We start from the raw sequence: 23,411 nt of genomic DNA on the forward strand, positions 1-23,411 counted from the left end.
GGAGAGCATTGTTCTGTCCTAAAGTCTGGACCCAGTGGTCTCTGTTTTGCGGTAAGAATGCTAAAATCGATTCTAAATTTGTCTCAAAATATTAAAGTTTACCACGCGGTCGTTCCTTCGCACATTATGTATGGATTATATATTTTGGGGCTCATCATCTCAAGCCCTTAAGGTGTTTTTGGTCCAAATGCGCATTATTGGACGTATGACCGGTGCCATGTCCACTGACACATGTAGACTAGTCCTTCGCAGATTTAAAATATTTCCTGTACTGTGTGTTGCGATAACGGACAGTAAATATACTTTTTTAAACAACTCTAATACCTAATTATAATTACCCCACCAGAGGTAGAGGTTGTTTTGCTGTCTCGATTGCTAGGCTTCATGTATCAAAACACTCTGTAAATGTTTTAGTACCAAAATTAAGTAATAAATTACCGAGCTCTCTAAAAAGTTTAATTTTGGTTTTTATATTTAAACCTGATAAGTTAAAAGAATATTTACGTAAACAATGTTTCTATAAAATTAACGATTTTCTACATTGCAAATTAAATTTTTTGTGTTCATTATAACAATTATTGTTAATGTGTTTATTGTATAAAACTGACAAATCCCATATACTATAATGTATCATATCAATAATAAACGTTTTACTATTATTATTATTATTATACTGGACAGACAACGTTAACAAAGCCGTAAATATTTATTTTCTTATTTTAATTGAATTTCCAGGAAATACATCATAGAACAGTTCAATAGTTACCACCCAGAAATTAAATTTACTTTGCAAACAGAATATAATGGTCATCAACTTCCTTCATCTCATAACAAGAACGGACAAATCAGAACTGCCTGGTACACGAAACCCACAGGGTTTGGCAGATACCTTAACTATACCTATTAAAACACCCAATTTCACAAAAAAAAAATCGGTAGTTTCGTGTTTGGCCGACCGGGCCATATAGGCCTGTCTGACCCGGAATACAGGCCCAAGACAATAAAATCACAGTCATAGAATAAATCAGAGGACATGTGTTCTGTGTCTGATTGCGTGGTGGTCTCCGGTGGATCGGCCTTGATCTGACGAATTTGAGTGCTGATGATGGCCGAATCCGGTTCCCAAGGTATCACTAAAATTTTTGCACGTAGCATACGATTTTTATTACTGAACCACCCTGTGTTAACCACAAACAACTACCCTGACCACCTCATTAACAACATCTTCAAGAAAATAATCTATAAATTTTACATCCACCCTACCCAACTGCCCAAAAATACCTCGACTTCTCCGTACGTTACAATTCCATATGTCTGTCTGGAAAAATTCGTAACATTAGGGCTGGTGAAAATATCTCTACTAACTTTAAAAGTCACAATCTGCTCCATTTCTCAAATCTTAAAACAAAAACACCTAATGAAAACACAAAGCAAGGTCGTATATCAAATTCTATGAAATGGTTGTGAAGAAATATACATTTTTGTATATCGGTCAAACTGGAAAACAAAAAATAGAATAAACTACTGAGTTTGATGTCCGGTACGGCCGATTTTTCAAATTGCTACGTTTACACCCAGGGTGTGCAAAACGAATTTCACTGCAAAAGCCTCTCATTCACGCTGGTAACCAGGCCGGATATCCTGTGGCAGGAAAACAGTGTAGGATCACACACCTAGTCCGTGGGTGTTATATATTTAAACTGTAGGTCCCATCCAGATTGGCCAAGCAGCGAAAAGGAGATGTAAAAATGAGAAAAAAACATAATGTAGTCTTTCTACGCCGGCAGTACATGTCAATAAAAAGCATATTTTAGTAAAACAAATAAAACAAAAATTAAAACATTTATTACATTTGTTCCATTTAAATGGTTGTTCACCGGTGTGAACTCGAAAACAGTTGTCCAAGAAATTTTTTCTAGAAAAAGATTTACCACACTCCTTGCATTTAAATATTTTTTTTGCTCTGTGAACTCCTAAATGGTTTTCAAAATTTGTTTTCGTCGAAAAACATTTACCGCATTCTTTACAATAGAATGTATGAGTTCGCAAATGAATCACGTATTCACATATTCCTGTAAAAGATGTTCCACAGTCCTTGCATTGATAAGGCCTTCTTTTTGACTCTTTTTTGTTAAGTCTTTTAGTTCTATGGTAATTGTGTTCGGCCAAAATTTTTGTGACCTTTTTAACATCAGTTTGATTACTTTCAGGGTCGCGAAGATCGAGCTCAGAAAAATCCTCAACCTTCAAATAAAAATCTTCACATTCAAGTTCAGGCTCGACTTTCACGTCGTGTTGAATCGCGTGTACCAAAATTGCTTCTTTGGTGTCAAACTGGCAGCAACAACGATCGCAAAAGTATCTACATCTATCCTGATGATGGCTCTTCACGTTTTCAAGGTCGGAAAACGTCTCCTGACAAGTCGTGCAAATATAAATAGGTCGCATTTGTGTTGGTTCATCTCTGACAACAAAACTGAATGTACCGTCAAACATGCGCTCCTTGAATCTAAAAAAAAACACAATTAATTAAATAACTCATTCCTAAAAAAGACAAACAATGATTACTACGGTATTAACAAAAACTTTGTAGACAAATTCTAACCATTTTATTGTCAAGGTGAAATTGTCACACCGGAAACATAATATGTGAGTGTTAAAACCCAGAAATAAAAGGAAAGAAATGCTAAAATTACAAAAGGGATAAATTGCATTAATTGAATTATTTTCGTTTGTTCTAATTTTCGTATCAGCGCACAAAAAATCGCACAAACTTTTTTGGTGCAGTGATAATACAACAAAGGAAAAGAATTATACAGTGTGTTCTATTAAAACACAAACATATGTTTGTAAGAATTGAGAAAATTATAAAAACAAGTTTCCCCGTATTAAACCAATTTAATGATGCTTGCGACCTGTTTTACAATCAACAGTATAAATTATTATATCTCTAATGGTTAATATCTGACGTTTTCCAGTTTACCTAAATTTCGTAACTCCAATTGCTTAAAACACAAGTCTCACAAATATCATATTACATACTTACTCTCAGAGCTTATCTATACAACTAATAAAATAACTTAGCATAAAGGCGGCTCCACATATTATTTAACACAAGAAAACATTTGTTAGGAGAATTTGCTTATATTTTTGTATCATAGAAAAACGACGCCAGAAATAAACTGTCTATGCCACTGGACCCTACAAAAAATATCTATGAGTCTGTTTTTTTAACATCTTCAAAAAGTTTAAAGATAACTGAGATACACATTTTAAGCGTAACAAAAACCTACTAAAAGCAAAAAATAAGACGTACTCGTAGATAAGATGTATACAAACTATACTTACTATCATAACAATATCAACTAAAATTTAAAATAATTCGGGCAACCCATATTACTGAAATGTCCTTATTAATCTCTTACTAAATACAAAATAAATAACAAAAAAACATCTAAGTGTGTGACAAGACAAAACCTTTTTTTTTTCTAGTGAACATAACCACCACCTATTTGGTACGTTCCTGCCAAGTACTCCGTCGGGATACTTTTCATTAAGATATTCACTTGCGTCTAAGGAGTGACACAGAGCAACAGTTTCTGACATTCCAGGTCCCGCTTCTTACAGATATGACAAATAGTATTAATATTAAATAAGAATATTTTTCGGGGGTAATATCCCTAGTGCATTTAATTTTTCCGGAAAAACGAGTATTCCAATTTTTCCACAGGAAAAAATAGATGCACGAGGGAGGGATAAGATTATTTCCTGAGTTAAATAAACATTTTATTTTATATACAGGGTAATTCAAATTCGACCCTCACCATTGGGATCTCAGAAACCATAAGAGATACGAGAAAGTTTAAATTGGGGCAAAGTTGCGCAATTTAAAGCTCAACCAAATGCTGTTTTAAAATTTTTGATTTTCCGAGTACTTCCGAAGATATCCGAAAAAAACTGAAAATTTGATTTTTTGTTTTTATTTATTTCTAACCTTATTTGAAGAGATATCCCAAAACTAAAAGCATCTTTTCATTGCCACTTTTTCCTAGCTATTCGATGATGGATACAAATTTGCCACACGACGTTTCGTTTTCTGTCAGTCATCATCAACTTTCTTTTTTCTTATGGGCGCCATATTGGATTTTTAGCCCACCAAATAGTACGTTTTATTCTGATTTTAGTGATGTATAATAACTTATGATTTGCTTCATAAATAACAAAATAATTCAATAAAAACGATTTTTACTTTAGTTATTGGCTTTGAGTTAATGGGCCGTTTTAAAAAATGTCATTATTTGACAGTACTTGTCAAACACGATAATTCGGATGATCATTAGAGCGTCAACCATAGTTAAAAATGTATCTAGAAAAGAAACCCCCGCAGAAAATGTTATTATTATACAAGCATTGCTGAACTATTTAGGATAATCAGAAAAAGAGATTTGTTAGCATTATCTCTAACTTAAAAGGCTTATTTATGTTTCCAAGAGAAAGATCATCATTTTAAGAACTTCATTTTTTGCCAAATTTCAATTTTGTATAATGTTAAGTGCAAGTTTATAGTTATTTATACAGTAAGTGACAAACCATTTTTTATTCATTCATATTTATTCGAGTGAATAAACCGGTTTAAGTCACGTGTCTTATACAGTATTTTATTAAATTTCGACTTCTTATATTAAAAAAAAAAACTAAAATTACAGTTCTATTAAATTTGCACCGCGCCCCGTAGATGTAACATTGATGTTTGTTTGTTTACATCTGTAAATAGGCGAATGTCACTCAGAGTGATTTAATAGTTATTTATACAGCAAGTGACTTAAACCATTTTTTATTCACGAAAAGAACAACTAGGTCCACAAGCGTAGCGAGTGGCCTAAGCTCTTCGAGTGAATAAACTGGTTTAAGTCAAGTCACGTGTACACCTTTGTGACTAAGTATGTTCAGGCCAATTGCGTGTGACAAGTACTACCAAGTAATCTTCATAAAACGTCTCATTAACAAAGCTAACTAAGGTAAAATCTCTAAAAGCTCTAATGATCGTCCGAATTATCGTGTTTGACAAGTACTGTCAAATAATGACATTTTTTAAAACGGCCCATTAACTCAAAGCCAATAACTAAAGTAAAAATAGTTTTTATTGAATTATTTTGTTATTTATGAAGCAAATCATAAGTTATTATACATCACTAAAATCAGAATAAAACGTACTATTTGGTGGGCTAAAAATCCAATATGGCGCCCATAAGAAAAAAGAAAGTTGATGATGGCTGCCAAAAAACGAAACGTCGTGTGGCAAATTTAAATCCATCATCGAATAGCTGAGAAAAAGTGGCAATGAAAAGATGCTTTTAGTTTTGGGATATCTCTTCAAATAAGGTTAGAAATAAATAAAAACAAAAAATCAAATTTTCAGTTTTTTTCGGATATCTTCGGAAGTACTCGGAAAATCGAAATTTTTAAAACTGCATTTGGTTGAGCTTTGCATTGCGCAACTTTGCCCCAATTTAAACTTTCTCGTATCTCTTATAGTTTCCGAGATCCCAATGGTGAGGGTCGAATTTGAATTACCCTGTATATATACAGTGTGGAACAGCCAAATGGAATAAATTCGATAACGAATAAATGAGAGCGTGTTGGGAAAAACGCTTGGACACGTCGATTTGTATTTTTAGATGCGCATTTATTAAAAAAAATAAAAATTATATAGGGTGTGTCATGTGACAGTGGCCGATACCAACTTTCTTATTTTAAATACAACCCCCTGTATATTATATTTTTTTTGGATTCTTCAGAAAATTCTAGACATAATTCATGTACAATGTCCCATACCTATCTTCAACTGTTTCGGAAATATTAAGTGTTTTCAGATGTATTACTAAAATTAATATTAAAAAAAGAAAATTATTTTATTTCACAAATAATGTAAAGAAAAACAAAAAAACATTAATTTCAATGTAAGAGATGTTCAAAATGTTCGTGAAAATAAGTATTGAGTGTAATGTAGCGAATTTGTGAAATAAAATAATTTTCTTTTTTTAATGTTAATTGTTGTACAGATGGATTTGTATATATTTGTGTGGCGGTTTTCGTGTTAATACCTTTGTTTTTGTATGTCAGTGATCTAAAGTGTTTTGTCCGTTTAATAGTTTCAGTTCTTGCATTTTTTAAGTGTTTTGTAAATTTTAGTTTTTGGTCCAGTATAAGTATTTTACGTCATGTTTGGGTTCAGTTATGTGGCCGTCCGCGGTTATGTTTGGGGAGTCGTCTTTGATCCTATGGTTTGGTAGTAAAAGTTGGTTTTTAGTTGCGTTGGGGGTCAGTCTCCATCTGTAGAACCATGTCATAGTATCGTCAGTAAGTGATTGTAGTTTTGACGCTGCTTTTGACGTAGTTTTGTCGTGTACTATTAGTGCATTTTATTTTAATTAAAACAATAAGAACAATAATTAATAAGAACAATAACTTTCAAGCTAGAAAGGGTAACACTATTCTTTATGTTGCTGTGAGGAGTGTGAAATTTTTTCGAATTTTTTTCCGGAAAAACTGCTGACAGTTGTTAAGTGATTTTTCCACTTAAAATTTACATTTGTTATATTAATTCCTGATAGCGATTGGTCAAAATTGATAGAAAGGAAATAATCGTCCGTAAATTAATCAAAGAATTAATTATATGAATATTTCTACAATTAAGCTCTGCTCCGCAAGGGCAATTCGCCAGCTACCCACTGTAGAAGCCGCGGTGTCGTCTGGCTCTAAACCATACCGCGGCTCTTACTTTTAACAAAAGATACTTTACACACACAAAAAAGTCAAAAAAATCGATTAAGGGCACAAACCGAGTAAAAGATATAGTCATTCCTCGTGGAAATTATAACCGTCACTGTCACGTCCACCTGGTCTTCTCCTTGGTTTTCACCCTTTCCGTCTCTTCCCCGTAGACTTTTAGGAATCGACGTTTTCACTTAGAGATTCCACCATCTCCACTCGACCGGCTGCAGAATTCGGTCGTCACCTCAAATTTCCCTGCACTGTTAACTGACAAAAATGCGCATGTGTCGAACGTCTGAGAAGTTTCTTCTTAGTCGCTTGTTTTAATGTGGCAAAAGTCGTGGTAGCAAGATATATGGGAGATATATCGTGTAACACATGCCAAAGTGTCACGTCATGCCAAAAAAAATTAACGCGCTTATTGGCGTTTCAAGATAAGAGATACTCCCTCTGGTGATCAGTTTTGAAAACAGTTTCGGGCATTCCAGCTGTCATTTCTCCGTTTGTTTACATTGATGTTGGTTAGGAATTTAGCAAATATGAAGTGACAGTGTAATTTATTTAATGTTAGGTTAGAAACGGGCTGCCCGATTTTAGTTCAACCGGCGCTGCAATCTTAACTTGAAACGCCAATAGGCGCTAACAAGCAAAAAAGACGTTCGTTTTGCTAAGGGTCAGGGTAAAAAGGTTTTGTCTAGTGGGCTATATCTTTAAAGAAAACCTTAATTAAATAAACCTTATAGTAGGTATTCCACTTTTTCAAATACAACCTCAAAAAATTACTGACATAATTTTTTCTTTAATATGACATTTAATATGGCTGACTATATGACGTTTTAGTGAAAAATGTCGTCCACAATCGTTACACTCGTAAGATTCTTCGGTATTGCGAAGTAGCGAGTGATTATCCAAATCGCTTTTTATTGAGAAACGTTGCCCACACTCTTCACATTGATAAGGTTTCTGGTGCGTATGCGCTCGTAAATGGTATTCAAAATTAGTGCTGTTCAGAAAACTCATGTCGCAGTGTTTGCATTTATGCAGTTTCTCATTGATATGATTTCGTGAGTGCCTAAGCAAAATGCCGTATTGCGAAAAAGATTTTCCGCACTCGTCACATTTATAACCTTTTACAGTACCATGAACTTCAAAATGATTGTCCCGAGCAATTTTGCTTGAAAAACTCATGCCACATTCAGTGCATTTATAAAGTTTATTAGCAGTGTGTATTCGTAAATGAGCATTCAAATACTTTGGTTTTGCAAAACATTTTCCACATTCCATACATTGGTGAGTTTTGTTACCAGCGTGATTGGGTAAAAGACCGTTTTTTGTGTCTCCAAAAGAAAAAATTTCAACTTTCAGCATTTTAGTTTTAGCGTCGTTTTGTTCCTTACTATCAGTAAAACTCTCAAATTCACAAAATTGTTTGGAATTTATCAATTGCTTAACAGTAGATTGATGATTGACAAAGCTTTTGTGGTTCGGTTCCAGTTCATCAAAGCCGCAACTGTTCTCAAATGTATAACCATTATAGTCGTGGTGCTTTTTGCCATGGTTTATAACTGCAACTTTTGTATCAAACATCTGAGTACAAATACCGCAGGTATACCTGCAACCCTCCTGGTGTACATGCCTTTCAACTTCTTGAGCATCACAAAAATCGAGGTTACACCTCACGCAACTGTATTCAATAGGCTGGTACATTGGCTCCTCTTTTATAACAACGCCGGATTCATCATGGATCATGTCTAGCTCAGTCCACCTACAAAAAATACTTCACTTAGTATAAAGCAATTCTGAGTGTTTTTATATAAGGGTATTTTTACAGTATCACGACTAGGTGTACTTCGGGAAAATATTAAAAAACTCTCTTCAAGTAACTATTTATTTCTCTCAGCTGCTTAATTGATACAATGTTGCGCCCTTACGATTAATTAGCCAAAGATGATCTGAGGATCAAGAAAAAATCGCACAAAAATTTGACTGTGTACTAAAAAAGCCTTAGGCTAACGGTCTCACTCTCCTGCTAAGTGCTGATTTGTTACCTGAATCACTTGAATCCTTGTTTACACTTGGGTATGTCGTGTAGACTCGGTTAATTCGATAGATATTGTTTTTTTGACAGATTGTAGCCCTGAATGTCCTCTTTAATTTTCAAATGACAGGTTTACAGCAAAAGTGTCAAATATTGAATTATTCGAGCAGATAGCTCAGGTTGCACAAAAATTTGTCTGACATTCCCGCCAATTTGCTACACTATGGCCTCAGTTGTTTGCACGCTCCATACAGCGATCAGAGAAATAACGCGTATTTTTAAAGTCAACATTAAGTTGTGATGAATGACGTCAGAGAATGGTTTTGTTGAAGTAGTGTTGAGATTGTGTTGGAACTGTTGAGCTGGTTGGCAACATTTTTCTTGTTGACTTAAAAAACGGGATTTACATTTAAAGAACCTTTGCTGAGTATTTTATGCCTTTTCTATTTTCCTTAATCAACAAACACAACCAACAATAACAAATGCCGGAAAGGCTAATACATAACGTCAAAAAAGCTTACATTGTCATTGGTGAAAATTGACTTCCAACATGAAATCAACAAATCAATCAGCTCTGAGGCTTGGTGGAAAGTTGAGGCTATGTTGTATTCATCACAGATTTATGTTGACTTAAAAGACAGTGACAGTTGGATCCACCATTAATTCATCAGCACTTTAAGAACACTTTTTATAAAATTGTGGTGCTTGTGTTGGCAACAATACCTAAACTGTTGACTTTAAAAATACGCGTATACAATAATGGTTATTGTGGGTTGAAAGAGGTATGTTATTGAGCTTTACATTGCGCAACTTTAGCCTGACTTAATTTACTTTGTATCTCTACTAACACTTTCGTTTATTGAATAACTCTTTCCACTTAAGAAACTTCACTAGAATGTTCCAACAAATGCCTATGTAAAGCAGATGTATACGAAAAACATTTACCGCAGATCTCACATTTTAATGGTTTTTCACCAGTATGAGTAAGCATATGCCCCTTCCAGGTGTGTTTATACGTAAAACATTTGCTACACTCCTTGCATTTAAACGGTTTTTCACCGGTATGAATTCGTAAGTGCAACCGCAGGCTAGTTTTGTTTGTAAAGCACTTATTACACTCTTTACATTGTAATGAGTTTTCACCGATGTGAACACGTAAATGGCTAATCAACTTAATTTTAGATAAAAAACATTTATCACAATCTTTACATTTAAATGGTTTTCCACCACTATGATTTCGCAAATGATAATCTAACCCTCTTTTAGTTGAAAAAGATTTGCCACATTCAAGGCAGTTAAAAGGTTTTCCCTCGCCATGATCTCGTAAAATATGGCCATTCAACATACCACTACTTATAAAACGTTTTCCACATTTTTCACAATTATGTGTTTTTTTAAGGTTATGAATTACCATATGAATATTCAAAGAAACTTTTTGCACAAAATATTTATTACATTCCGGGCATTTGTAAGGTTTTTCACCCGTGTGACTTCGTAAATGGGCTTTCAAACCAGTTCGTCCCGAAAAACACTTATCACACTCTTTACATTTATACGGTTTTTCACCGGTGTGAACTCGTAGATGTGCCTTCAAGCTAGTTTGTCCCGAAAAACCCTTAGCACACTCCTTACATTTGAATGGTTTCTCACCGGTGTGCACTCGTAAATGCTTCGTTAAGTTACTTTTTGTAGTAAAACGTTTATCACACTCCTTACATATTAATGATTTTTTGACGGTATGAACTCGTAAATGCTTCTTCAACTTAGCTTTAGTAAAAAAACTTTTGCCACACACTTTACACTTGAATAAGTGTGGCACACTGTGATAATTGTGCTCCCACAAAATTTGTGTGATTTCGTTCGAGTCGCAAGGATCGGGTTCAGAAAAATCTTCAAACATCAAAGAAATATCTTCACTTTTAAGTTCAGGTTCGTTTTTCACGTCGTGTTCATTGGCATGAAGAAGCAGACAACAACACTCGCAAGTGTCTCTACAACTGCATCCGTGGAGATGGCTCTTAACTTCCTCGAGGTCATAGAACGCTACCTGACACGTCAAGCACTTATAATTAGCTCGCATTAGTGGTGGCTCATTTTTGGCAGTAAAACTTAATGCGTTGTCAAACATGTTCAGCTTAAACCTAAAAAAAATCAATTAACATGATGAACCAAATTAAAAAGAACAGTCATTCAACAACATTGTTACAAACTAACAGTCGTATTAATAAAAATAATAGATTCATTAAATTAAAGCAGGATATTCGGGTTGAAGTAAAAAATATAAGTTGTATCGTTTAATACACATATTTAATACACTATTGCAAGGCTAGAGGTCAAACCTATAATTCTAGGATTGCAGCTATCAAAGCAAAACCAATATAAACCAGCATGTTCATGATTTGTAGTTCTAAATTATGAAAATTGCCAAACCTTACAAAAAAAGCTTTCTACATCGTATAAACAAACAATGTAAGTATGATTTAAATGCCTCAGCCAGCTAGTTTGATTCGAAAAGCAATTATCACACTTATTACATTTAAATGATTTTTAACTGAAAATCCATATTCCGTCTTTCGTAAAACATTTTCTATATTCTTTGCATTCGTATGTTTGTTTAGCATTGTGACTTAGAACATAACCTTTTTTTCTTCTTTCATCAATTACTTTTTGCGCAGTTTATGGTAAAGTTTCATTTTATTACTATTTGTCTGTGGATATTTATATTCACTATTACTCAACGCATCTTCATTTTGATCATGATACACACTTAATTGGATTTTAACAGGTTTCGATTCTAATAATATTAGCTGAGTGCCATTTTGTGACACACATTGATACGTTGTTCCGGTTGAGTAAAATCCTGGATCGCTGAAAACCACGCATCGACTTCCTTTTCAGGTACATCGGTATTGTAGCTTCCAATGTCACTGACGTAAGGTTCGTTTTTAATGTCAGTATTGACTTTATCATCTTATCCAGTCATCTCATCTCAGTAAATCTACAGAAAAAACACACTTAATTCTAATTGAAAATGTTAACACAACATTGATAGACATCAAGTGTTTGACCAGTAATAAAATAGCAAGTCGATATCCACAAAATCCGATTTTTTCATCGACTTTGTGTTTTTTGCTTACACTTACACTGCAACTCTACTGTGTGAAAATGGACTACTTCTTTTCAATGTCCCATTTAGTTTTCGGTCTTTAGACGGTTCTTTATCAAAGGTTTACACTTTTATCCTAGATATCTATCGATTATCTATAGTGCTGTAAAAACTGCAGTACTCTATCTCTTCTGTGACACGAGATATCAGTGAAGAATCATTAGAAACGGCATTTTCATACTTGTAAACATTACATTACTACTAAATAAGATTACTATTTACTACTGTATATTTCAAATGCGGTGGTTATTATGTTAGTAATTAGGACACGCAATTCCGTTTCGTTTTGAATCATTTTTTGTTTGCTTTTGAATTTATGAACGTAATTCTGCCTAAACTAACATCTTATTGAGAAACCGTAGTAGATCATAATCACCCCATTTAACTAATTATTCACATATTATATGCGTTCGAAATACAATCTTCAGGTGCTGAATTATGGTGACAGTGGTCAGGTAATACCTACGTTTATATTTGATACAAACATTCTGTTTTTTACTATTTTCTAGTTTAGTTAAAATAATAAAAAACGAAGGTATAAATGGAATAATATAAATAAATCGCAAACTATTAAAATTAGGTATGTCATACTTAATAAAAGTTGAAGTGTTTTGTTGAAGTTGAAGGAAAAGCAATAAGAAAAAATAATAATACACAGGGTGTTTAAAAAAATCGAAATTTCTTAAGTTTAATTAGTCAAAATAGAGTTAAAAAAATTGAACGCCTTGTAGCATCTAACCCAAGTTCATTTGCATAAATCTTTTTTGTCGTTTCTATAGAACGTTTGTACCAAATATGAGTATTCTACCTTTAGAAACAATGTCGATAGTTACAGTCAATTTCCCGTCTTAGTAAAAAGTAATCATTTTTTGAAAAAATTAAAATATTAGATAAACTATTAGGTTTAGGTATATGAGATTATTAACAAAATATTTTTAGAATTCCATGGAGAATCTAAAAATGTTTAAAAAATAGGGAGTTCTATTTAAAAAACTAATATTTTACATGCCACGTCTTTATGAACCACCCTGTATATTCAAAAGTAATTTTAAATTATGCATCTTAATATTCTCTAAAACTCTTGTATTTAACTTTTTTTTGTCTTTCTCCAAATAAATGAGATAATGAATTATACTCTATCGATGACTCACCCCGTACATCGAGTCGTACACCCTGTATATCCATAACAAAACCACTTTGGACTGTATATACAGTGCGTTTTTTTAACCCATGCGTAAAATTCCATGTTAAACCATGTTATTTTGAAACTACTGGCGTAAAACTTGAAGGGTGTCTTTAGTACCAGGCGCTTAAGTAAGTTTACCAATTCGGTCTAAAAAGTGTCTACAAACTCGCAAAAAATCTCCTTTCGAAAAGATTTTATCTTTCCATACTCTTAGTTTTTGAAATTATTTTTATACTTACATGTAATTTGTTAATGATGACGTGACTGCGGGTTGGTAAATTTTTATTTTTATCTTTATTTGTATGTATGACTTATTTCTTTACAACTATTTTTAGTTAAAAACAATAAAGCATATTTTGGGTTGATTTGATTTGAATAATATACTATTCGCAAATGTGTTTTGCCGTTTGACGTTTTGTCTATTTTATTTAGACTTTTTCAAAAGCTCTAATGACAATGCCTAATTGATATGTTGTCATAATGAGTAGATAATATAGATTGATATAATTTAATACATAGGTTACAGATAAAGAAGCTCTACAAAATTCCATAGAAGACTTGAAACATTTTGAAATCAATGCAAAAGAAAACGATTGGAAATTATATGCAGGTACTGTTAGTAAGGCGGAAACAGAATATCGGACTTACAAAGGAGAAAAGTGCCATCACCAAAGGCACGTCAACGACAGCTCCTTGACTAGAACGTTTAGGTTGACGAAAATTCCAAAAAACAATGGCGACGGTTTTCCAATGAAGTTCGCGAATGTAATACTTTCAAAAAATGAGTGTTAATCTAATCCTGTATAAACTGATACACAATTTTATAAGTGATTCTGAACTATTGGCTAGATTGAGTATTTGTGTTTCAACTTACAGAACTAGAAAACTATCAACATTTTATATTGACAATACTTGAACTAATTACTATTCCAGTTCTCCTATCAATGTAATTAAATTCAGTAAAGTAAATTCAGGATAATATTGATATATTTAGTGTACCTACACTTGAATTCATTTAAAAGAAGAACAAATGAATTAATTTAATGTAATTAGTTTGAATTACTAGTAGGTAAGAATAGATAGACAGTAGTTAAAAAAAAATGTAGATTTTTCTTTTTCTTACTCTGTATTTGGCTATTTATATCTGTAGAGTTTGTAGTAAATAAATAAAAGACTTTTCTGATGAAGAACATAGTGTTAGCAAAGAATAGCTATTTAACAAGACGGGACAACCCTCATAATTGACCAACCAATAAAACTCCTGATATTCAACGATCAAAGCCGATATCAATCGATTGTCAAAGTGGAAAATATTGCTATGACGGAGTTGTGTTGTGATGACTACAGGAGGTTATTAATTTGCCATACCACTTAAGTAATGTCCTACAATATTAATTTTACATACAATCAAGGCAGAAATGAGACATTTTTCAACTTTAACTTATGTAATGACTTGTTTTTTCAAGTTCTTTGAGCAAATAAATACGACGTTTGAAAACTGAAATTTTCACAATTGAATTTTCCTCAGAATTTTCATACAATGGGACAAACATAGGGCAAAATGTGTTGCATGTTTCTATCTTAACTTTTTGAGATCTATCACCAAGTAACATTTATAATTTTGACAAGTGTATATTATAAGAGTGAAAAAATTTACTCTCAATATGACCTTAGTTTAGATCAGAAAACGTTAAGACAGGAACAGGCAAGCATCTCATTCTTGTAAGAGCTATGATGCTCCAAAATGTACAAAACTCGTTTTTCAAACGTCAATACCTCAAAAACAGTTGAATATAGATAGGTTATGATACATAAAACCGAGCATAAAACATACTTGAAATCATTAAGAGAATCGAAAAATGAAATAATATAATATAAACATTTATGAGAGTGAAGTTGGTATCAACTTTATGTATCTACGGTGGTACCTTGAAAGCGAACTATTTTAGATCTGGAAGCACTAAAATACTTTCACAAAAGCAAATACTAAACCCTGAAATTTTCCAAAAGATATTTTTTGTAATTTTTGCATTATTGACCATGGTAGTTCTCAGTGAGACACCCTGTAGTGTATTTTGAGGTATATGAATTTTGTGCAAAATCAAATTGTTTAATTTCTCTGTTTTTATAAGATTTGACAAATTATAAAGGATATAGCTAACTTATGGAAAATATGGATTTCATATAATTTTTAAACTAAAGGGAATTATAAGATATAAGGAAAATTAATAACATTTTTGGAAATTAGTGTACACATTTTAAGACACATTTCTTTCAGCGGCTTACCCCTCGGAAACAAGTAACAAGAGCTAAGTGTTGTTGTCTGGGTTGTTGTAGACAGAAATTAAGTTAATAATTATGCCTATGACTAAGAAGTTGGGTAAGGGTGTAACATTTCTCTTGGCACTTGCATTCAAACCTGAAGTAATGCCATAAGTATTACATTTAGCTATTACCACAGAGTACCTACTTCCTTCCTTCGTGAACCCCCCAATTAACAGGGGGAAGGTTGGCTTCCTGCTCCCTTTATGGGGCAATTTGCCAGGGGTTTTCTTTCTGCCCAGGACTTGTCTGACTCTAAGTCATCCCCAGGCAGGCCTCTCAGTGCCTTGGTATACAAATTGATTGGCTGTCTTGTGTGCATTCTGGGCTTTACTTTTTGATATGTCTCTGACATGTACGGTGCCAAGAGTTAGAAAGACAGGACAACACAACTACTGGATGAGTGCAATTTGTGTCCAGGAGGCCGGGAGGCCCATCTACAAACAATATCAGAAAAGGTGTTTAAATCAGTTGTAAACAATCACACCATCCTATTCCCTAGATCTCTATACATATCAGAACAACCTGAGTACGAATACATTCATATACACATATTTTCCTTAGTTTATTGTAAATATTATATTATTACTAAACCTATATATATCTTTTTAATAAAAACACTATTAATATATTATTGTTATTTTGCGCCATTATCAACATTGTTCTTAATCTACATCAGATGGATACTTCATAAGAGTACCTACTTACCCTTGCCCTTGCAACTATTTTAAATGCTGTTTAACTAAACAGTTTAAAAGCTTTGCTAGTAGCCTTATCTCTACCGAAAGCATAAAGTGATTAATAAATGTTGCATTTTAAAAAGGATACACCAGCCTGGAACCTGCCCGAGGAGCCACAACAAAATGTCACTAAACTGAAGATTCACAATTTTGATTAAAACACCTTCTTTATTGCTGTTCACTCAGTAAAACAATACCGGTACACCTATATCGCAGCCGGGTCCTGTTTATAAACGACAGAAAAGCATAACAACATAAATAACACACAATTGTAAAAACTAAAAACTGTTAAATACGCATAAACAGTAAATACTACAACATGATTCCAAAAAATTATAACAAAAGTATGGTTATGTAATGTATGTATAAGATGTTTGTGGTATACGAAGGCCGGTAAATTAAAAGGAAGAAAAAAAGAAGTGTAATAAGTGGACTAAAGTGGACCTAACCTTTCTTTATATTAGAAATTCGTTAATGTGGAAATATTTTGTATTGTTGTTATTTTTCCTTCTTATTTGCAATTTAAGGCTGTGTGATAATATTGTGAGGATGGATCGTCTCAAAATTGTTGTTTTTGATTTAGGTATGTGAGGAAATTGTCGTAAGCCAGTAAATTAAGGGAAATTGAAGAAACAGGAGACCACTTATTCCTGGACTTATTATTAGATGAAATTTCATTTCTTTCTTGCAGATTATACGCTTTGGCCTTTCTGGGTCGACACCCATGTTACTCCCCCATTCAAAAAGTAGTAAGACAAATCTCTTATGTTTACTTTAGTCTTAATATTGTTTCCAGAGTAAGAGGGGAAGTTGTTGATTTCCATGGATCAAAAATCAAATATTATCCAGAAGTTCCTGAGGTTTTGAAGAAGCTTAAAGAACAAGGTTTTGAAATTGGTGTGGCTTCTAGAACCTCAGAGATTAAAGGTGCTGAACAACTGTTGGACTTATTTGGATGGAACAAGTATTTTACTTACAAAGAGATTTTTCCTGGTAGTAAAGTGACTCATTTTAACAAGTAAGTTTTTTTGTTACATTAATTATTTAAGCTAAAGTCTCATGTGTTGGTGATCAACAACAGGAGTACCTATCTCTTGCAATTGGTTGAGAATGCTACATTCTTATTGGTCTAAATAAAATATATTTTTTGATATTTTTTGAAAACTAATTGTTAAATGAAAGCACAAAAAGATCTATAAACAAAACAACAGAATACAGATACCTGAATGCATGAGACTCCAGCCTTACCAAAGAAAAAACACAATTTGAGCTTTACTAGTCAATGTACAGGGTGTCCCAATAAGCTGGGCACGCGGCTGTTTCCCAAAAACTATACATAATATGGCTATGAAAACAAATTTGTATTAGTAAATGTGGCCAAGGGAAAATGCTGGAAAGAATTTTCAACTTTCTAAATCCACCGCTCGGGAGGCACTTCAATGCCACTAAAAGGAAACATGTCCAAAAACTCTGTGGAAAAAATTTTTTTAATTTTTTTTGTTGTCTTAATCAAAACAGATTTACAAAAGAGATAGAGTACTGCAGTTTTGCATTTGATTTTTTTGAGATATCTAAGATGAAGGTGCAATTTTTGTAAAAACGCCCTCTGTCAAAAAGACTGAACACTAAATGGAACATTGTTTTGGAAAACTCTACAGGACAGAAAAGCTCTTTAAAATGCCGCAAAAACGAAGTTTCTACGATTAGCTGTTTTCGAGATGTTTCATTTCTTTTAAAGCAAACTTTGGACTACTCCACTTTATTTGAAGAGATAGAAAAATTATATTACTTTTATAAGATTTTTACTATACCGTTCCCTTTAAATTTTCAGAGTTTTTGGACATTTTTGGATTTTTGTTTTTTAAGAAGTTGATTGACAGAACAAGAACTGACTTCAACTAGTAAGCAACTTCTATTGATTATGTTTTGAATGGAAACTGCTCCTATGAGTTCTTAGAACAAATGAAAATTCAGCAGTTTCTATGAGAATGTATCTAAACTATATTAATTAAGAGAATATAACAAAATGTGTTTCTGTGGGAACATAACTTACTCCCACTTTTTTTATCTTGTGTTATGCAATGTAAAAATGGTGGCACATCTGATTATACTGGAAGTAATCCTAAGTACTCACTTATTTTAAATGAAGCACCCTGAATATAGTACCTATGTAACTATTTTTTTAGATTTTAAGACAAATTTTATACATATTTTATAATGTCATATCCTATCTGTACCTATCTGGGATAGGATTTATAGTCTGTTCATGATTTTTTTGAATCTACTCTATGGAATTTTGATGTTTTGCCCTTTGTTTATTTTTGACAATGACTTTTCATGAAGGTTATATTTTTTCCAATTTTTTAGTTGCCAACTGATAATAGAAATGTGTTTTAATTTACTTTACTTTTGCAATACTGTGACTAATTAAAACTTTTACACCTTGTATTTCTTTAAAAAAACAATTTTAGAATCTAGTTTGTACAGTGTGTCCATGTTACGGAGGACTATGGAAATCTTGAAAATAGTTAAAGATTCAGACTTGGTTAAATGGGAGAAAAGTTGCTTAATCTTGGCCTTAATAAAATGACATTTAAAAATTACCATTTTTTTTTATTTTTAAAATATTTTGCAAAAAATTTTGTGGTTTTATGTTTTATTTTTTTGCCAACCAAACTAATGAGACTTCTCAGCAACAACTAAAGAAAAGCAATTTATAGTGAATATGTAGAAACAGATATTAAATAAAGCGCTGGAAGCAAACCGTATATTATTATATGGTTTCAAACATAAGTGGCAGCAGGTAATAATGAGTGATTGGAAATTCAAGTTTAACATTTATGTGTTTTTATTTTTAAACACCGGCACTATAACTTCATTTTATGTAACCTAAACATCAACAAACTTATGGCAATGCCACTCAAACCCATAACTAAAATCTGGGGAATTTTTTGGTAACTTTTGTGCAAGCCATTCCTCCTAGTTTTTACAGAAGGCTTTGATTTCATTTCTTGATAAATCTATCGATTCAACAGAAAAACTTCTCGTTTTTTCTTTTGCCCTCGATATTGAGCGTATTTATTTTTCGTCACGTAGATGAGTGAAGTTTTCAACTAGATATGTTTTTTTTTCAGCATTAAGAAGCAATCACAGAGACATTTTGATGAAATGCTATTTTTTGACGACGAAAGCCGCAACATTTACGATATAACTAAGTTAGGAGTTGTATCAATATTAGTTAAAAATGGAGTTACAATGCATGTTATGGAACAGGGAATACAAAAGTATATTGATAGCCATAAGTAAACTTGTATGTAAATAATTATTTTTAAGAAAGTAATAGAAAAATTTTTGTTGATATTTTATAAGTTTGGTTTATTGATATAAATAAATTAATTTTAGAATAATTTCAACGTTTTTTTTTCTCCATAATGGTGCTGGATGCTATTATCGACATGGGCCTATCAAACAAATTTTAGTTTGTTTATTTGAGGTAAGGGTTGCCATTAGGTAGAATAAAATTTGCATCTTTTATTTTGACTTTTGACATGTGAGTTGCAATCTGGCAAGTATTAAGCGGTTTTTTGCTTTTGAAGGTAACTATTTGTGGTGAAAACATCAGAATATGTTAAATACATACCTATGTACTTTTCATTTGTTTAAACGCCATCATGAACCCATTCGTAGTTTATTTTATTCAAAGGGATTCCAGATTTCATAGTATAGATGTGACGCTTTTTAATCGTGGATTAAGATAGTCAACCTGTTTTGAACTGTTAAGTGAACTGATTACCTCGGACGTCACGTCTGGTTTCAGACAAGTGCCTCAACAATAAAATCACTTTGTCTGCCGTGATAGCTTTTAAACAGCTGGATAAAAGTATCCGTTGTTCAGTGATGACAGTGTATCAGAAAATTTATTAAAAGTCTAAAATTCAAATAAACTTATTATTATTGTAACATAGTTATTGTCAACGGCACTTACACAAAAATATAATCAAAATTTAAATAACGTATTATGAGAGGGGTGCGTGCAACGCAGCTAGGCGGGTAATGACTGCGAAGCTCAACGGTGTGAGAACATCCGAAAGGGCAAGTGGTACTCGTTACTCTATTTTCCAGGTCTAATTGATAATAAAATGTTAAGTAGTATTACGGTAGAAAACCACGTTATCAACCGTGTTCTAGTGCCTGAAAAAGTAGATTCCGGGATCGGTAAACTGGTCTGTATTGAAAACTCTACATTATACTGTTTTTAAAAATTTTATTATTATTAAGTTTTGAGTGATAGACACATGATTTAACAGCAACAGGCAATAGAAAATGATATTTTCACTTAAAAAATATAATGTGGAGGAACTCTGTTAGCCTCAGATTCCAGGGTGTCCATAGACTCTAGCCTCAAATGACATCAATGGCAATTCCAGTAAGCTAGGATGCATCATTTTTCTTTTACGAGAGCTGAGGGGATTATGATGATGGCAACTCATGGAGATATTCAAATAGGTCCCTAATGCTTGAACGCAGCGAGTAGAATTGTCGAGAGAAGTGTTGATATAATGTGACAGATCTGGTTGGCAATAGCAAGTTTCTGATGTCAAATTATGTGTTCTTTCCCTTGCATAACCCCCTTCCCTTGGTTGAATAATCTAGGACTAGAAATAGAGACAGTATATTGTCCTCTTCCGTTGTACGAGTAGGTTGGGGAAGTGCCAGAGTAAAACAGAATATATAAATATAACAGTATAGTACAATAAAACAGTATAGTACATATGATCGCGAGCTGTTGGCTATACAGGGTAATTCAAATTCGACCCTCACCATTGGGATCTCAGAAACCATAAGAGATACGAGAAAGTTTAAATTGGGGCAAAGTTGCGCAATTTAAAGCTCAACCAAATGCTGTTTTAAAATTTTTGATTTTCCGAGTACTTCCGAAGATATCCGAAAAAAACTGAAAATTTGATTTTTTGTTTTTATTTATTTCTAACCTTATTTGAAGAGATATCCCAAAACTAAAAGCATCTTTTCATTGCCACTTTTTCCTAGCTATTCGATGATGGATACAAATTTGCCACACGACGTTTCGTTTTCTGTCAGTCATCATCAACTTTCTTTTTTCTTATGGGCGCCATATTGGATTTTTAGCCCACCAAATAGTACGTTTTATTCTGATTTTAGTGATGTATAATAACTTATGATTTGCTTCATAAATAACAAAATAATTTAATAAAAACTATTTTTACTTTAGTTATTGGCTTTGAGTTAATGGGCCGTTTTAAAAAATGTCATTATTTGACAGTACTTGTCAAACACGATAATTCGGATGATCATTAGAGCGTCAATCATAGTTAAAAATGTATCTAGAAAAGAAACACCCGCAGAAAATGTTATTATTATACAAGCATTGCTGAACTATTTAGGTTAATCAGAAAAAGAGATTTGTTAGCATTATCTCTAACTTCAAAGGCTTATTTATGTTTCCAAGAGAAAGATCATCATTTTAAGAACTTCATTTTTTGCCAAATTTCAATTTTGTATAATGTTAAGTGCAAGTTTATAGTTATTTATACAGTAAGTGACAAACCATTTTTTATTCATTCATATTTATTCGAGTGAATAAACCGGTTTAAGTCACGTGTCTTATACAGTATTTTATTAAATTTCGACTTCTTATATTAAAAAAAAAAACTAAAATTACAGTTCTATTAAATTTGCACCGCGCCCCGTAGATGTAACATTGATGTTTGTTTGTTTACATCTGTAAATAGGCGAATGTCATTCAGAGTGATTTAATAGTTATTTATACAGCAAGTGACTTAAACCATTTTTTATTCACGAAAAGAACAACTAGGTCCACAAGCGTAGCGAGTGGCCTAAGCTCTTCGAGTGAATAAACCGGTTTAAGTCAAGTCACGTGTACACCTTTGTGACTAAGTATTTTCAGGCCAATTGCGTGTGACAAGTACTACCAAGTAATCTTCATAAAACGTCTCATTAACAAAGCTAACTAAGGTAAAATCTCTAAAAGCTCTAATGATCGTCCGAATTATCGTGTTTGACAAGTACTGTCAAATAATGACATTTTATAAAACGGCCCATTAACTCAAAGCCAATAACTAAAGTAAAAATAGTTTTTATTGAATTATTTTGTTATTTATGAAGCAAATCATAAATTATTATACATCACTAAAATCAGAATAAAACGTACTATTTGGTGGGCTAAAAATCCAATATGGCGCCCATAAGAAAAAAGAAAGTTGATGATGGCTGCCAAAAAACGAAACGTCGTGTGGCAAATTTGGATCCATCATCGAATAGCTGAGAAAAAGTGGCAATGAAAAGGTGCTTTTAGTTTTGGAATATCTCTTCAAATAAGATTAGAAATAAATAAAAACAAAAAATCAAATTTTCAGTTTTTTTCGGATATCTTCGGAAGTACTCGGAAAATCGAAATTTTTAAAACTGCATTTGGTTGAGCTTTACATTGCGCAACTTTGCCCCAATTTAAACTTTCTCGTATCTCTTATAGTTTCCGAGATCCCAATGGTGAGGGTCGAATTTGAATTACCCTGTATATGCAGCCATCAAATACTTTCAGTACTTGTTGGAAGGACGCTCTTTCCAAATTTTTACCAACCACAAGCCCTTAACTTTTGCCTTTAAGCAAAAAGCAGACAAATCGTCTCCTCAACAAATTAGACACCTGAGTTTTATTGCACAGTTTTCTACTAATATAACTAACATTAGTGGCAAACATAATATTGTAGCTGATGCTCTTTCACATTTAGAAGCTATATCAATCTTCCTCAAGGTATTGATTATGAAGCTTTGCAACAGCAACAATCGCTTGATCAGGAACTACAAGAATTGCTTAACAACACTAACACACACTAAAACTTAATCAATGTGCATTTGCCAATTATTGTCATTTATTGTCATACAAATCAAAACAAAATTCGTCCCTTCATTCCAATCAACTTTAGACGTCACATTTTCATTAAGTTTCACGGTTTATCACATCCAGAGGTGCTTTCCAGTGACCTATATGAACTGCTCGGAGTAGTTCCCGACTGTTAGTGAATTACTTTTGACCGTTCCAGTAGGTCGGGACTTTTCGCTTCTGTACTGCTTCGAGTTGTAATCCCCTGCCCCCTGGCGCACCACCCGATTAATTGGTACATG

At 32.9% G+C, this 23,411-nt stretch overlaps 3 protein-coding genes and 1 long non-coding RNA gene across 9 annotated transcripts in view; 2 read left to right on the top strand and 2 right to left on the bottom strand.

Annotated features, from left to right (window-relative positions):
- Window positions 1-587: 587 nt before the first annotated feature.
- Window positions 588-23,411, bottom strand: part of LOC145731039 (uncharacterized) — a 31,607-nt gene continuing 8,783 nt past the window's right edge. The window contains exons 4-6 of one of the 5 annotated variants that reach the window (XM_081982614.1): window positions 2,569-8,539; window positions 2,311-2,509; window positions 1,830-2,244 (exon numbers count right to left, since the gene is read on the bottom strand). In XM_081982614.1, coding sequence (XP_081838740.1) covers window positions 7,546-8,523 — 978 coding nt within the window. In that variant the 5' untranslated portion in view covers window positions 8,524-8,539 and the 3' untranslated portion in view covers window positions 1,830-2,244; window positions 2,311-2,509; window positions 2,569-7,545. Of the gene's footprint in view, window positions 2,510-2,568; window positions 8,540-23,411 lie in introns of all 5 variants that reach the window. The other 4 variants (XM_081982616.1, XM_081982615.1, XM_081982613.1 and 1 more) reach the window with 4 other exon arrangements.
- On the bottom strand, window positions 8,649-16,556 carry LOC145731036 (uncharacterized). 2 transcript variants are annotated; one of them, XM_081982606.1, is made up of 4 exons: window positions 16,195-16,556; window positions 15,635-15,923; window positions 15,451-15,583; window positions 8,649-10,953 (listed from the first exon to the last, which is right to left on the bottom strand). In XM_081982606.1, the coding sequence occupies exon 4, from the start codon at window positions 10,938-10,940 to the stop codon at window positions 9,690-9,692; it is 1,251 nt and encodes a 416-aa protein (XP_081838732.1). In that variant the 5' UTR covers window positions 10,941-10,953; window positions 15,451-15,583; window positions 15,635-15,923; window positions 16,195-16,556; the 3' UTR covers window positions 8,649-9,689. The 2 variants fall into 2 exon arrangements, with proteins under 2 accessions (XP_081838732.1, XP_081838731.1); XM_081982605.1 differs by having other exon boundaries at window positions 15,635-16,556.
- On the top strand, window positions 16,651-19,633 carry LOC145731042 (magnesium-dependent phosphatase 1-like). The gene is made up of 4 exons (XM_081982619.1): window positions 16,651-16,809; window positions 16,918-16,972; window positions 17,023-17,244; window positions 19,361-19,633. The coding sequence occupies exons 1-4, from the start codon at window positions 16,701-16,703 to the stop codon at window positions 19,530-19,532; spliced, it is 558 nt and encodes a 185-aa protein (XP_081838745.1). The 5' UTR covers window positions 16,651-16,700; the 3' UTR covers window positions 19,533-19,633.
- LOC145731043 (uncharacterized) overlaps window positions 20,888-23,411 on the top strand; it is a 32,842-nt gene continuing 30,318 nt past the window's right edge. The window contains exon 1 of the long non-coding RNA XR_014178733.1: window positions 20,888-23,404. This is a non-coding gene — a long non-coding RNA (uncharacterized LOC145731043). The remainder of the gene's footprint in view (window positions 23,405-23,411) is intronic.

Source organism: Ips typographus, linkage group LG6 (genome assembly GCF_016097725.1).
Source record: "Ips typographus isolate SLU linkage group LG6, UJ_Ityp_2.0, whole genome shotgun sequence".
Lineage (NCBI taxonomy): Eukaryota > Metazoa > Arthropoda > Insecta > Coleoptera > Curculionidae > Ips > Ips typographus.